The sequence below is a fragment of the Echeneis naucrates genome, chromosome 5, assembly GCF_900963305.1.
Source record: "Echeneis naucrates chromosome 5, fEcheNa1.1, whole genome shotgun sequence".
NCBI classification, from domain to species: Eukaryota; Metazoa; Chordata; class Actinopteri; order Carangiformes; family Echeneidae; genus Echeneis; species Echeneis naucrates.
The window spans coordinates 20815084-20829640 of record NC_042515.1 but is presented as its reverse complement, the minus strand read 5'-3'; the positions used below and the strand labels follow the sequence as shown (position 1 = coordinate 20829640).

General features: G+C 40.0%; 1 protein-coding gene across 5 annotated transcripts in view; it reads left to right on the top strand.

Moving 5' to 3' along the window:
- Nucleotides 1–14557, top strand: part of itpr1b (inositol 1,4,5-trisphosphate receptor, type 1b) — a 76080-nt gene that overhangs the window by 19657 nt on the left and 41866 nt on the right. For 3 of the 5 annotated variants that reach the window (XM_029501391.1, XM_029501392.1, XM_029501389.1), the window contains 27 exons: nucleotides 695–794; nucleotides 878–1038; nucleotides 1169–1310; nucleotides 1394–1552; nucleotides 1635–1807; nucleotides 2130–2249; nucleotides 2328–2519; nucleotides 2668–2919; nucleotides 3019–3160; nucleotides 3245–3398; nucleotides 3753–3946; nucleotides 4034–4172; nucleotides 4266–4320; nucleotides 4407–4572; nucleotides 4669–4836; nucleotides 5727–5798; nucleotides 5904–6041; nucleotides 6171–6296; nucleotides 6430–6630; nucleotides 6794–7045; nucleotides 8054–8179; nucleotides 8352–8480; nucleotides 8640–8657; nucleotides 9484–9604; nucleotides 9712–9896; nucleotides 11647–11795; nucleotides 12321–12432. In XM_029501391.1, the coding sequence (XP_029357251.1) occupies nucleotides 695–794; nucleotides 878–1038; nucleotides 1169–1310; nucleotides 1394–1552; nucleotides 1635–1807; nucleotides 2130–2249; nucleotides 2328–2519; nucleotides 2668–2919; nucleotides 3019–3160; nucleotides 3245–3398; nucleotides 3753–3946; nucleotides 4034–4172; nucleotides 4266–4320; nucleotides 4407–4572; nucleotides 4669–4836; nucleotides 5727–5798; nucleotides 5904–6041; nucleotides 6171–6296; nucleotides 6430–6630; nucleotides 6794–7045; nucleotides 8054–8179; nucleotides 8352–8480; nucleotides 8640–8657; nucleotides 9484–9604; nucleotides 9712–9896; nucleotides 11647–11795; nucleotides 12321–12432 (3946 nt within the window). The remainder of the gene's footprint in view (nucleotides 1–694; nucleotides 795–877; nucleotides 1039–1168; nucleotides 1311–1393; nucleotides 1553–1634; nucleotides 1808–2129; nucleotides 2250–2327; nucleotides 2520–2667; nucleotides 2920–3018; nucleotides 3161–3244; nucleotides 3399–3752; nucleotides 3947–4033; nucleotides 4173–4265; nucleotides 4321–4406; nucleotides 4573–4668; nucleotides 4837–5726; nucleotides 5799–5903; nucleotides 6042–6170; nucleotides 6297–6429; nucleotides 6631–6793; nucleotides 7046–8053; nucleotides 8180–8351; nucleotides 8481–8639; nucleotides 8658–9483; nucleotides 9605–9711; nucleotides 9897–11646; nucleotides 11796–12320; nucleotides 12433–14557) is intronic. The other 2 variants (XM_029501393.1, XM_029501390.1) reach the window with 1 other exon arrangement.

The window sequence follows — 14557 nt, the reverse complement described above, 5'->3', positions numbered from 1 at the left end:
CTTGCATCGTTGAAAGTGGTGTTTCAGGGAAGTGCTGATTTATGGACATTTACAAGGCTTTAGGAAAATGTTGGTGGTGATTGGCTATATCATAACAATTTGCCTTTGCCATCTATGGAAATTACATACTCATCATGTGATAGTTACAGTACCAGGGTTGAAAATACAGCAAATCTATTGAACACTATGAAGCTGATTAACAATAAGTCTGATAAGATCTTGAACCTAGTCAGAAGTTTTAGCAAGTCAGAAGTTTTTTTTCAGTTAGCTGACAAAAACACAAAAGGGTCAAGGACTGGACAAGGGCTTGGACATGCAACAAATGCACTCAGGTTAGGACAAAGTATGTCAAGATCATTGTCACGAAAAAATACTATTAGGACTTATGCTCTTTTGTTCTATATTTCTTCTCATAAAAGTTGACAATTTGAAGATAGAAAAATTCCTTGGACACATAAATCTGCTGTGTGGATGTCTTAACAACTGTCCCAACAGACTTTGAGGTATATTGCATGCCAAAGTTGATATTTTTTCTGAGGAAATGAAGATAGTTCATCAGAATGTCAAAGAGATGCCTGGATCGGACATGTCGCCATTGAGTTGCCTTTTTAAAATGCTTTTACTCTTATACTGTGCCCCTTAGCATCATCTTATTGTTCTGTTATCTCAAGACACTTTGCACTGTCACTTGTAGGAGCTCCTATGTCAGACTAAGACATTTGTGCACCAACACGTGGGTCCACAGCACCAACAACCCCATTGACAAAGAGGAGGAGAAACCTGTTATGTTACGGGTGAGTTGCTGAGGCACAGATAGAAATGTGAAGCATGGCCAAGACTCTCTAAACAATGAAACCTATTTATTCATGTTTTTCAGATTGGAACATCAGCAGTGAAAGAAGACAAGGAAGCTTTTGCCATTGTGCCAGTGCCACCAGCAGAAGTACGCGATTTAGACTTTGCTAATGATGCAAGTAAAGTGTTAGCATCTATTGCTGGAAAGCTGGAAAAGGGTACCATAACACAAAATGAGAGGAGGTATGTGGAGGAAAATTTCTTCATTATTATTTGTTGCATATATAATGTTGCCGTATTCCTTTAGAGACAGCTCTTGAGTGTTTCAAGGATGTTGTCTAACATTTTACTTACATGTTTGCAACACTTGCAGGTTTGTGACCAAGCTTCTTGAAGATCTAGTTTTCTTTGTGGTGGATATCCCCAACAGTGGACAGGATGTTCTGGAGATCATGGTTAACAAACCCAACAGAGAAAGACAGAAACTCATGAGAGAGCAAAATATCCTTAAACAGGTAGGCCTTAAACCCCAGAGTCTGAAGCTTTTTTGCAGGTTGGTTAAATTTTGGGTATTAAAAATTCTCCATTTCTATTGCAGATTTTCAAACTCCTTCAAGCCCCTTTCACAGATAGTGGCGATGGTCCCATGCTTCGTTTGGAAGAACTTGGTGACCAGCGCCATGCTCCTTTCAGACACATTTGCCGGCTCTGCTACAGAGTCTTGCGTCATTCCCAGCAGGACTACAGGAAGAACCAGGTGGGTGAACACAAACAGCATCACTCACAAGCATGTACTTTTTCTTTTTTAGTAGTAATTCCCTCTTTTTGCATCTTCACAGGAATATATAGCCAAACAGTTCCGCTTCATGCAGAAGCAGATTGGATATGATGTGTTAGCAGAAGATACAATAACTGCTCTGCTGCACAACAACCGGAAACTGCTGGAGAAACACATCACTGCTGCTGAGATAGACACGTTTGTCACTCTAGTGAGGAAGAACCGGGAGCCGAGGTGAGCCTTTCAGCACAGGACTGGCCCCTGCTGGTATCATAAAATAAGTTGTGGTCAGTTTGGGCAGGATTTGTTCACTTAAGGAATTTAAATCAATGGTAAATGAGCAGAACCACTTGTGAATGGCCGTGGCACAGCCAGTAATAGTAAGTGCCCTGCTCTGTTTAATTCCTCTCAGGTGTTATAGTGTGAAAGAAGAGAATTTCTACTTTTCCACTCTATTTTACTGCACTTACTTGCTTTACTTCATGACTTTCAGACTGGCAATGCATATTTCTCATTATTGTGTGAGTATAAATATATATTTCATTGTCATCTGCAGGTTTCTTGACTACCTGTCTGACCTCTGCGTATCCATGCAGAAGTCCATCCCTGTGACACAGGAACTAATTTGCAATGCAGTGCTGGACCCAACCAATGCTGACATCCTCATTGAAACCAAGTGAGCTCCTCATTTAGTACCACAGTTCTTGCTGCTAAGCTTAAGCTGTTCTTTTGTAACTTTCAAGCTCTTCTCCAGGTTAGTGTTGTCAAGGTTTGAGATCGAGATAACAACAAATGGAGAGAACCCAGTGGAGGCAGAAGATGAAGAGGAGGTGTGGCTGTTCTGGAAAGACAACTGTAAGGAAATCAGGAGTAAGAGCATCAGGGAGTTGGCCCAGGATGCGAAGGAGGGCCAGAAGGAAGACCAGGAGGTGGTCAGCTACTACAGGTGATGCTTGAATTATACACATATGAATACATGTATACGGTTGTGAAATCTTATTAGATGTTATGTAGGGTATGTCAGTACAGTAAGAAGCCCGCAAAATTAAATAAAGTGAATATGATAATAACCCAACTGTGGTATTTCCTCTCAGGTGCCAACTGAACCTTTTTGCTCGGATGTGTCTGGACCGTCAGTACCTGGCCATCAACAAGATCTCTGGTCAGCTGGATGTGGATTTGATCCTTCGGTCTATGTCTGATGAGGACCTGCCCTTTGACTTGCGGGCCTCTTTCTGCCGCCTGATGCTGCACATGCACGTGGACCGTGATCCTCAGGAGCAGGTGACGCCTGTGAAATATGCTCGTCTTTGGTCTGAGATTCCATCCAAGATCGCTATTGATGAGTGAGTTTATCTCAAGAAGAATTGAACTGAATGTTGTTTCTATTGTGGAGATGTTAGCACATTTGTCAGATTTAATTTCTGAATTATCTCATTTTCAAGCTATGACAATGATGGAACCACCAGAGATGAGATCAAAGAGCGATTCTGCCTCACAATGGATTTTGTGGAGAACTACCTGAGAGAGGTGGTGTCACAGAACATTCCTTTCTCTGACAAGGAGAAAAACAAGCTTACCTTTGAGGTACTGCCTCTTTGTGGATTATACAAATACATGAGTAGTCACTTTTTATAATTAAATCATGATACTGAGTTCTCTTCTCTGTAGGTAGTGAACCTGGCAAGGAACCTCATATACTTTGGATTCTACAACTTCAGTGATCTCCTTCGACTGACAAAGATCTTATTGAATATTTTAGACTGTGTACATGTCAGCACCATATACCCCATCAACAAGATTGAGAAGGGAGAGGAAAACAAAGGTAAACACACATCTAGGTGTGAAGTTTCTGGATAACTGCCATCAACATGCTATTCAAATGTTGGATTTCTCTTTTTATTATAAATGAATTTCAGGTTCATTTTTCGACGGAAAGTTCTACAAAAAATCCAATGAACAGCTGAAATGCTTGAATGATATAATACGTAGATGGATTCAAATTCAGCCATGACATTGAAACTATAGTGAAACTTGCCTCATATGAAGAATAGTCTATCTCTTTCACTCAGGCAGTGTGTTCACACTAAGCTGTTAACCAAAATGCAACCCAAGATGTTCCAAAGCTGCGATGCACACAATTTTTTCCTTGCCTCACTCCCTGGTTCACATGCGGTAGGTGGCAGCAATGTGATGAAGTCGATTCATGGAGTGGGGGAGCTGATGACCCAGGTAGTGCTGCGAGGGGGCGGCTTGTTGCCCACCACGCCAACTCATCAGCCAGAGGGAGATGTGGTGAAAACCCAGATCGAACCAGAGAGAGAAGACATCATGGTCATGGACACGAAGCTCAAGATCATTGAGATTCTACAGGTAGTGGAAAGGAACACTTGCTCTTCTTTGCACCCAGACACTGAACCTTTTTGTCTGAGTTGCATCATTGTTTCCCTTTTTCTTCAGTTTATTTTAAATGTGCGACTGGACTACAGGATTTCTTGCCTGCTCTGTATTTTCAAACGTGAGTTTGATGAGAACAACCCGCAAGGAGACAACACAGCCAGTCAAAATGGAACCAACAATATCCCAGGTCAGATGCCAGGTACGAAACTACGTGATTTTATTTGTAAGATTTTTTCCAAAGTGAATACTAATGTTGCACATTTATTCTAAAAACTGTTGTGGCTACCTCTAGGAAATCTTGACTTTGAGAACATCGAAGAGCAGGCAGAGGGGATCTTTGGAGGAAGGTAATCCAGCACTTGTTAGTCACAACCCTTTTTGAAGGAGGATGACATAAATAAGTCTATGCCATTTTGTCCCACTGCCTTTACAGTGAGGAAAACACTCCTCTAGATCTGGATGACCATGGTGGTCGAACCTTTCTAAGGGTCTTGCTGCACCTGACCATGCATGACTACCCTCCTCTGGTGTCTGGAGCGCTTCACCTGCTCTTTAGACACTTCAGCCAAAGGCAGGAGGTGCTCATGGCCTTCAAACAAGTACGCCCTTCCACTCTTTAAAACCCTTTCAAATCTGACCATGCATACATTTATGTTTGATGCGGTATAAAAAATCCTCCCCTTACTTCATGTCAGGTCCAATTGCTGGTCACAAGTCAGGACGTGGACAACTACAAGCAAATCAAGTCAGATCTCGATCAGCTGAGGTCCATTGTGGAGAAGTCTGAATTGTGGGTGTACAAGAGGCAGGGAGAGGATGGGATGGATGGAGATGGACCTTCAGAATCTGACAACAAAAAGAAGGTACTATGTTCAACAGGGGTTTAAAACTATGTTTTCAGAAATAAATCTCACAATAGCTCAAAATAAAGCAGTGATGCAAAAAGAAACTTTCTCACACCTTGGTATTGTTGGCAAAATCACTATAGAGGAAGTGTTTCATTGGGTTGTTGTTGCCATGACAAATACCTATTTTATCACCAAGAGCTGTGCACTGACTACAGAGCAACTATGGCTTTATTCTTGAACTTTCTTGTCAAACATTAACTCTCAATTTAATAGATGTGTGAGAGGCATCTTTCGATGGGGGTGGCTTCTCTGTTTGGACATTGAAAGTAAATTTGAGCCAGTCCATCTGTCAATTACAATAGTCAAAAATAAAAACAGATTATAAAAATAATCTGGTGGGTCACTTGTGGCCTGTGGACCGCTGGTGAACAATAACTTAAAAACACAACAAATTATGAAAAGGCCAGAAAAAAGAATTTATGCATATTTGTTTCTTTCAGTCCTGAACAATGCAGATTTAATATATGTAGATGTATTATATATTATATCATTAGTTTCTTTTATTTATAACTGGGAATACCTACAGTACTTATGGTTGCATTCTGTATGGAAAGGATAGCTTTTCCCTTCTCTGTAATGAGATCAGCGCTGCGACAGTTTGCTCATTTACAAAGCACTTGAAAATAATTGACCATATTACCTTATATCACTGATAGATCTCAATGTAGGTACTTATCAAACCTGCTCTAAGGACTGTATCACAGTGTCTGTGTGAGTTTTCCCAACTTCCCAATAATCTACAACACACTTTAAATATCGACTTAAATATTGTCACCCCTCAATGTGTCAGAGAGGAAATTCTGCTGCTATTTAACTGCTTCTCCTTGTTGCTTCTTGTTTTTCAGGGTGATTCATTATGTTCTGACAAGAAGAAGACAGAAAGCACCAGCAGTTACAATTACAGGGTTGTAAAAGAGGTATGATCATATGTATGAGCTTGTTGTCTTTTTTTCTTTTTTCTTTTTTTGTAATACATGTGACCTGTTATATGTAATAACAATCCGTCTGCTGTTTGGCTTCAGATTCTGCTGCGCCTCAGTAAACTGTGTGTCCAGGAGGGAAGTTCAGGGAAGAAGACTAAGAAACAGCAGCAGAGGCTGCTGAGGAACATGGGAGCTCACAGTGTGGTGCTTGAGCTCCTGCAGATCCCCTATGAGAAGGTGCAACACTAGAACCCTAATACTACATCATATGCACAATAATTATGACTTGCACTTGTGCACATATGCAGTTTGCCACTCATGTGATTGAAATTAAAAAAAGATGTCTGTCTGTGCTGTCTGTATCAGGGTGAGGATATCAGAATGCAGGAGATCATGAAACTGGCTCACGAGTTTCTGCAGAATTTCTGTGCAGGAAATCAGCAGAACCAAGCGCTGCTCCACAAGCACATCAACTTGTTTCTTAACCCAGGGGTGAGCAGAACAGGGCTACTCTCAACTGTTCGCTTTCTACAGTTGATACAGTGCTGTGTCCAAAATAATCTGACAGTCACACTTGTTTATTTATCTCTATCCTTTTTGTCCTCTCTTGTTCCACCTCTCTCAGATCTTAGAGGCAGTCACCATGCAACACATCTTCATGAATAATTTTCAGCTCTGCAGTGAGATAAATGAGCGTGTGGTCCAACACTTTGTCCACTGCACTGAGACCCATGGTCGCCATGTTCAGTACCTGAAGTTCCTGCAGACCATAGTGAAGGCTGAGAATAAGTTCATTAAGAAATGTCAGGACATTGTCATGGCCGAGGTATGTTCTGGGATAAAAAAAAACAAGAAAACATTGCCAGTAATACCATGTTCTTTTAGTTAATGCACAAAGATAGAGCAATGTTAGTGACTCATTAGCAGAGTTATGGTGATTAAGACTAATACTAACTAGATGTAATGTGTATTGTGATGTCCCCACTCAGCTGGTGAACTCGGGGGAGGATGTTCTGGTCTTCTACAACGATCGTGCCTCCTTTCAAACACTAGTCCAGATGATGCGCTCGGAGCGGGACCGCATGGATGAGAACAGTCCCCTGATGTATCACATCCACTTAGTGGAACTGCTGGCAGTCTGCACTGAGGGCAAGAACGTGTATACTGAGATCAAGTGTAACTCCCTGTTGCCCCTGGATGATATTGTGCGAGTCGTCACCCATGAAGACTGTATCCCTGAGGTGTGAATGTGCATTGTAATTTGCTGCAAAAATGCAGTCTGTATGTTCAGTATTTAGTCAGTGATGCAGATTTAGATTGAGTTGATATTATGTGAAAGTGTTGGCTTTCAATACGAATTAAGGGTGTTAATAATCATAAAATATCCATGAGTATTTCGCAAACATTTTATGATCAGGTCTAATAATCTGTGCTATCTCTACGAGCAAAAGGTCATTGGATATATAGATTATATTTCTAGGTCTGTGCAAGGAAACCTAGTCAAATGATGCTTAACATTACTGATGAATCCATGAGATAATTATTTATGTGAAACATTTAGTCAGTCAAAATAACCTTTTTGGGGCAGCATGGCTTGCTTCCGGGGCTTGTTAATTAATCAAAATTTTATCAAAGTTGCAATATGGCAAGATGCATTTTCCAGATTGTAGGAGCTACAATTTTAAGGTAAATAGTTGTTACAACAAATAAATAATGAAGAGATATTACCCAGCCTTCAAATCATATTCTCCAAATGTAATGGAATGTGGTTGTTTGATAGACCAGAAAAATAATAATTTTTGATTATGTTGGACTGTAGAAGAACTCAAGCCCATTACCACAGAACGATGATCTGATCCATTGTGAAATCAGTGTCAGTTTACTGCAGCAGACTGCACAGACTGCAGGCACAGCAAAAGCCAGCAGCCTGAATTACATCATGTTGAGTCAGCATGGACTGAAACTGCATTTCCTGCACCGTATGAATACAAAAAGGGGTCTTTACTACATATAGGCAGGTATACTAGGTAAAACACTTTGTAGCTGACACTGCTGCATGTATGCTGTGTGCTTTGGCAGGTGTTACATGTGCTGCTCTTCAACTTGAGAATTGAAGTCAGGTTGATGTCAGGTTGAATTAAGGGTGTTAATATTCACAAAATATCCATAAAATATTTTCTATCCATGGATCATCAATCTATTGATTCAGTAAATGTGACATATCCTGTTTGTGTGTTGGGTTCTGACAGGTTAAAATTGCTTATATCAACTTCCTGAACCACTGCTATGTTGACACAGAGGTTGAGATGAAGGAGATCTACACATCCAACCATATGTGGAAACTCTTTGAGAACTTCTTGGTGGACATATGTAGAGTAAGCCACAATTTCTCATACATGATCAATAGAATGAAAATACATAATGTCAGAGTTTTGGGTGTTTATGCCAACACAGCATGGGGCAAGCATATGTTACCTGTTTCCCACATGCAGGAAGTGTGATCCAGCGGTTGTGCGTCATGCTGATATATTCTGTGTCCCTGCTTAGGTGTGCAACAACACCAGCGACAGGAAGCATGCAGATACCATGCTTGAGCGTTATGTAACAGAGACAGTCATGAGCATTGTCACATGTTTCTTCAGCTCGCCTTTCTCTGACCAGAGCACAAGCCTGCAGGTAATCTAGACTGTGGATTATGACGTTTGCAATGTATATTACAGTCTATATCGTTGACTATAAACTGCTTATGGGCTTGAGTTTATGTGTTTGAAGTGGAAGAAGTATTGTCATATTTATACATATACTACAAAATACAACATGCTTCCCTTCACATAGATGGCTCGCCATATGTATGTAAGTAAAGGTGACTCTCCCCTGTATTTGTTTCCCAGCCTTTGGGTGTGTTAGTTCTCACCAGACTCTTAATGTTAAGAATATCTACAATGTGTGGGTTTCCACATTTTCATAGCTTAGTCAGCACACAGACTCTGTTGTTCCCAGATCTGTGGGAGTGTTGCACAAGGTCTTGCTGGGACATGGGGCTGGTGATGTACTGTTGCAATGTGGTCACTTTTTTCTTAGTCCTTGGTTTAATGAAATCCTGTTGCCCACAACTTTCCCAATAAATCATGACCCCCACCCTCCATAGATTGCAACTTTGTGGTATAGTTTTAAAGGTGTTTCAGGTGTTGTTTTGTTTCAATTTGGCTCCAGTAGAAGTTGGTGATTTTTTTTTTTTATTTTTTTTTATTTTTTTTTATCGATGTAACCATTTTGCATTCCTTCTGCCTGCTGCCTTATCATTACATGATGACAACACAACCCTCTTTTTCTCGCAACAGGCTGCCATTCTTGGAAAGATTACTGAGGTATTTATTGTACTTTAGGGCTGTGGTCAGCCGATAGGTTGCTCTTTCACCATGGTGGTAGAATCCAGTTGTGCTGTTTGAGAAACACTGGTTTGTATTGTTATCTTGGGAATACACATGATTATAAACATCTGGTGCAGTGAAGCTGGAGCTGTAGACCTTTCCACCATAGGCGCTATAGTATCCTTACAGTGATGTTAAGTGCGAATGGGGTACTGACTTCAACCTAGTGAGGAAACCTAGTTCTTCATTGTTTGTTAATTTCTTTTCTTTTTTTTCCCCCCCTTTTCATTTCCCCCATTGTCTTACAGACACGTCAGCCAGTGTTCGTACAACTGCTGCAAGGAGTTTTCAGGGTATACCACTGTAACTGGCTGAACCCTGTTCAGAAGGCCTCAGTGGAGGCTTGCATTAAAGTACTCTCAGACGTGGGTAAGATACTGTGCCAATATATACCACCAACCTCTGGCATTGCATGGCAAAGAGTGTTGTGGCACAGGTTGAAAACATATAACATCTGCATTCTTACCTCCACCTAGCTAAAAGCAGAGCGATTGCTATCCCAGTAGACCTGGACAGTCAAGTGAACAACTTGTTTGTCAAGTCAAATAATGTTGTGCAAAAAAGCATCCTCAATTGGAGACTGTCAGCTAAGAACACTTCCAGACGAGACTCCGGCCTCACGACCTGCAAAGACTACAGAAACATCATCGAGAGGCTGCAGGTTAGTTTTAGCATGTACTATATTTTTATAAAATCTTTTCACAATTGCATTTTTTATAATTTCAATTGATTTAATATTTAAACTAAACTATCTTTATGCAAAAAAGATGCAAAGGCAAAAATCTAAACTTCACCCAAATACTACAAAGCAATTTGAAGGAAAAGCAACAAAAATTTGCAAAGCAGCAAAAGTGGAACACAAATTAAAAAAAAAAACATTGTGAATACAATGCACTGCTTCAAATGTTCCTAGTTCCTTGAATGGTATCTTCCCATCAGCTGTGGGTATAAAAACAGTTGGATACAAGACAGGTTCTTCCATTTGTAACAAGGTGGTCATGTGCCAAAGAGCACCTGGAATGGAAGTATATACTAGACCAAAAAACTAGCAGGAACTGGTACATCATATTGACGCATAACAAAGAATGGTAGGTCACAATCGTCTCTGGGTGAAGATGATCTTAGGTACATAATAGGTCTTACCACTTCTATTCTTCTTACATATATCACCCCTGGGGCACGCAGATATAATATAACATATTGTTGTATATGTCTGTATTGATTGGATAGATTACTAATATAGTGTCCCTCTGCATAAGCTAAAATTTTTGCAGATATTTTTATATATAACTCTCTTATATGGACCCAACAACATGGCCAGCAATCTTTCATAAAATAGCTTTTGTTATATTTTACAGTTTTATATTCACATAGACTAATTTATGTCATCTGGTGTTTTTGACCCAAATATATCACCTCTGAATCACAGAGGTAAAGAAGTAGTACATTTCCTTCTTCTGCCTTTGACATTTGGTGGCAGGAAAGAGAGAACAATAAGCTGTAACACTTTGAAAAGCTACAGTACAGGTACGAAAAGCTGCTACATGATAATGTGTAAACCAAAAACCTAAACTCTCAAGACTCATTATTACAGTTGTGACCCAAATACTGTGGCAGCAATATTTAGTGATGAATAATTAAGCTCAATTTGACTTTTGAGCATCATACTGGAGGTAAAAAAAAAAAAAAAAAAGTGGTGTGTTGCTTGGATCAGTCAAGACTCCCTATGAGCATTATCAACTGTCCCTGATGCCAAGAGTGATGTAATGTTTGTGGTACGTGTGTTGCAAACAAAATACCATGGAAGTACTTCTTACGTGCATCCTGGAAAAGAAACATTTTGATTGCTAGGCCAAGCAGTTACACCCTATTTTCTTCTAACTCATGAGTCAGTATATAAGTGGAAGTTCTGACTTATTTCTGACCTATGCTTCAAACCAAACTTCGTCACCAACCGCTTTCCAAAGAAACATTGCTTTGATTCCCAAAAGGTTTCCTTTTCCGGTTTTTCCTTGCTTTTATTGAGGGGAAAAAAAAAATCCCAACCTCTGCTTTGCTGCCATTCATGGCACATTTCACACACCCCCACTTTTTTTCTACTGCTCCCAGCTAGCCCACGCAGTAGTATCTGCCTGAAGTCTTTTTGATGTGACTTGACTTGTTTGCATCTTTTCTCACTAATTGCCACCAGACTTAACAGAAAAGGCACCAGTCAGAGGTCAAAGAAGCATCTCTGAAGGAACAGTTGAGGAGTACCAAATGCTCTGAATGTGGAGATTTATCACCTCCAAGCACCTTGCTTTCTCTGATGATTAGAAGGAATTCAGTGATCTCTTCCAAGAATCTTCATCAGTCAATTTGTAGTAAGACCACATTTCTAACCAGTGTTTTTGTGCCACCATGCTGTGTAGGACATAGTGTCAGCGCTTGAGGACCGCCTAAGGCCGCTGGTCCAAGCAGAGCTCTCTGTGCTAGTGGACGTCCTGCATCGTCCAGAGCTGCTCTTCCCCGAGAACACAGACGCTCGCAAGAAATGTGAGAGCGGAGGATTTATATCCAAGTGAGTCTGAACCTCAAGCACCCAACACCAGAGCTTGGTCAACAGACATTTTACATAGATAACGTTTGTGGGACAGCTGGGGTGTTGATAGAATGAAAAGCTGCAAGTGTGCATTTAGCACAACAATCATCTAGTATGAGATTTTAAACTTCTTCCATAGAGTTCAGGGAGTTCTTTGTTCCAGATGATATACAAGGTACACGCACACACACACCTAAACAAGTGTGTATAAAATTTGGTGTTTCACAGTTGCGCTCTACAGTTCTCAGAGCACTGCCAGCATGTGTAGGAGTTGTTTTCCAAATTCCCAACCAAATAACCTCATTCACATGCCTGCTGCTCGGCCCTTCTCCTCCAAATCTGTTGTCTGAGACTAAATTAAGATCATTCAGTGCAGGAAATCAGCCAAAATGACTATTTTGTGACTGCCATAGGTATGCTCAGTAGTGGTGTGAGGTGGTTGGAAAGTTGCAATTCCCATATCCACGTATATGCATTCACTTTTGTCTTACTTCCCCTGAGCAGACTGATCAAACACACCAAGCAGCTACTGGAGGAGAATGAGGAACGTTTGTGCATCAAAGTGCTGCAGACGCTGAGGGAAATGATGACAAAAGACCGGGGCTATGGGGAGAAGGTGTGTACCTTTGTGTGTTTCCTGTTTCTCATCATCTGTGTGTAGTCCATGCCCAAGATTCACCCACACATGTAATAAAACATTTTTCTCATATCTCAGGATGCAGTGTTTCTTTCCCACGTCATCCAAAAACTTACCTCAAGACAAAAGATGAAATTAATATATGATTTATGATGCTGAGGTGATTTTAATTTTTTAATTTGTATTTATTTATTTTTTTTTGTGGCAGCTGGAGCCACAATGAACAAAAATTATCCCTGTGTACTGTGTGACTACTACTCTGTCTTTTTTATTTGTCAGGCAGGTCAGTCTTGTGATTTCTCTCTTGTGTCTAGTTTCCTGTCTGGCAAACTCTGGCACATAATTAAAATCAAAAAATAGATTTCCTCATAGCTGTCTCAAAAAAAATAAAATAAATAAATCAATCACTTATTTTCAAACAGTAAGTCACACTGATCAAAATAATGACTGATAACATTACCAGTATTAACAACATTAATTTATGCAAATAAAAAAACTAACTATTCTATTCTACTCATCTATTAATATAAAGTCAGGATCAATGCTATACATCATAATGTGTGAGGGAAGCTGCAACGTGTTATTAGAGCAAGAGCTGTTGTGAGATATTGTGAGGTTTAGGCAGCTCAACTGTTTTTTAGAATGCAAGTTGTCTGTCTTATGGCTGTAGTTTTCTTTTGATAGCAAACTGAACGCAATGGGTAGCTTAATATATTGTAAAGGTTTTTTTTCTATATTATCCCATTTTCCAACTTTATGATGCCTCTAAAAGTAATCCACTCCCCCACCCCCAAGGCTATTTTATGTTTTATTGTGTAACAGCATTGATCAGCAATTGATGTAATACGTTTTTGATTAATTCAGATTTGTGGGTACAATCAGGGTATGGCTAGTTATTTTAGGATTGCCATATTTGCATTTACATGTTCTAATAAGAGGAAGGACAGGAGAAAGGGGCTTTAACAACCCTTCTGCAAGTAAGCCCTCTGTGTTAAGGCGGGAAACCAATACACCAGCATTTGTTGTTGCAGCTTTAAGTGGAGAAAAAAATCCCAGGTGAAAATAATACAAGATCTCAAATGGAGTTTGCTTGTAAGTCTGAATATAGATGTATCAATGTGGAAAAAAGCTACAATGAGCTTCGTTTTGTTAATGAAGTAATTTTTCTGTTTATCAGTGTCAGACAAGCTTGATATCAGCTGTATTTTCAATGTCATGAAAGAATGAAACACGAATGTGGGAAGGTGTCTTTACTATTACTAATTTGTTCTGGTTTTGAGCTTCATCATGCTGTTCTTTCAATGTTTCACTTTTTGTGTGTCTGTGCATGTATGTACCACGCTTTACATTTGCACACTTGTGACCAAGCTTTACCTCACTAATCAAGCTCTACTAACCTTCTGCCCTCTATACTTCTTCTCTTGCAGCTGATTGCCTTTGATGATGAAATGGATGTGGCTGAGGTTGATCATTTTACTTACTACTGTGTTGTTCATTTGATTTGTCTCCAACTAACAGCATAGATGTGCTTGTGCCACGAGTAGACTCTGTAACATCACATCCTCACCTTGTGACGCCTGTTGGCAGCTCAGCTCAGTCCTCCCCTCCCTGTCGTGTGCCTGTTGAGAGTTGTTCTTGAGTTCCATGTTAATATGTAGCATAGAGCAAGCATGTCATGCTAAATGCTTATCTGAGGCGCTTGCACATGGTCATGAACTTACTTTAAAGAAGATATTTGATTTCAGAAGGTAATTTTGCAGAGAAAAGCAGATACTGTGTATGAAGGCAGACAACATGACTGTAATTTACTCCTTTGTGATTGCGTGTTCGCAGCAGATGTTCCATCAGTAGGAGCTGCAGCTAAGATTGCTCGTCACAAATTATGTGGGACTGGAATTTCCATTTAGAGTTTCCCTCCTTTCGCTCCCTATCACTTTTTTTTCTTTTCCATTTTAACCGTGTCGAATGTATAACATGTTGAATTATCTTTTGCACTCCTGTTTCATACAGGAGATTTGTATCCTATTAGTCAAATTTTTCACCATCATCGTCATCTGAATGACTAAAAAGACAGAAATGGTTATAGACTGTAATACCAAATCCA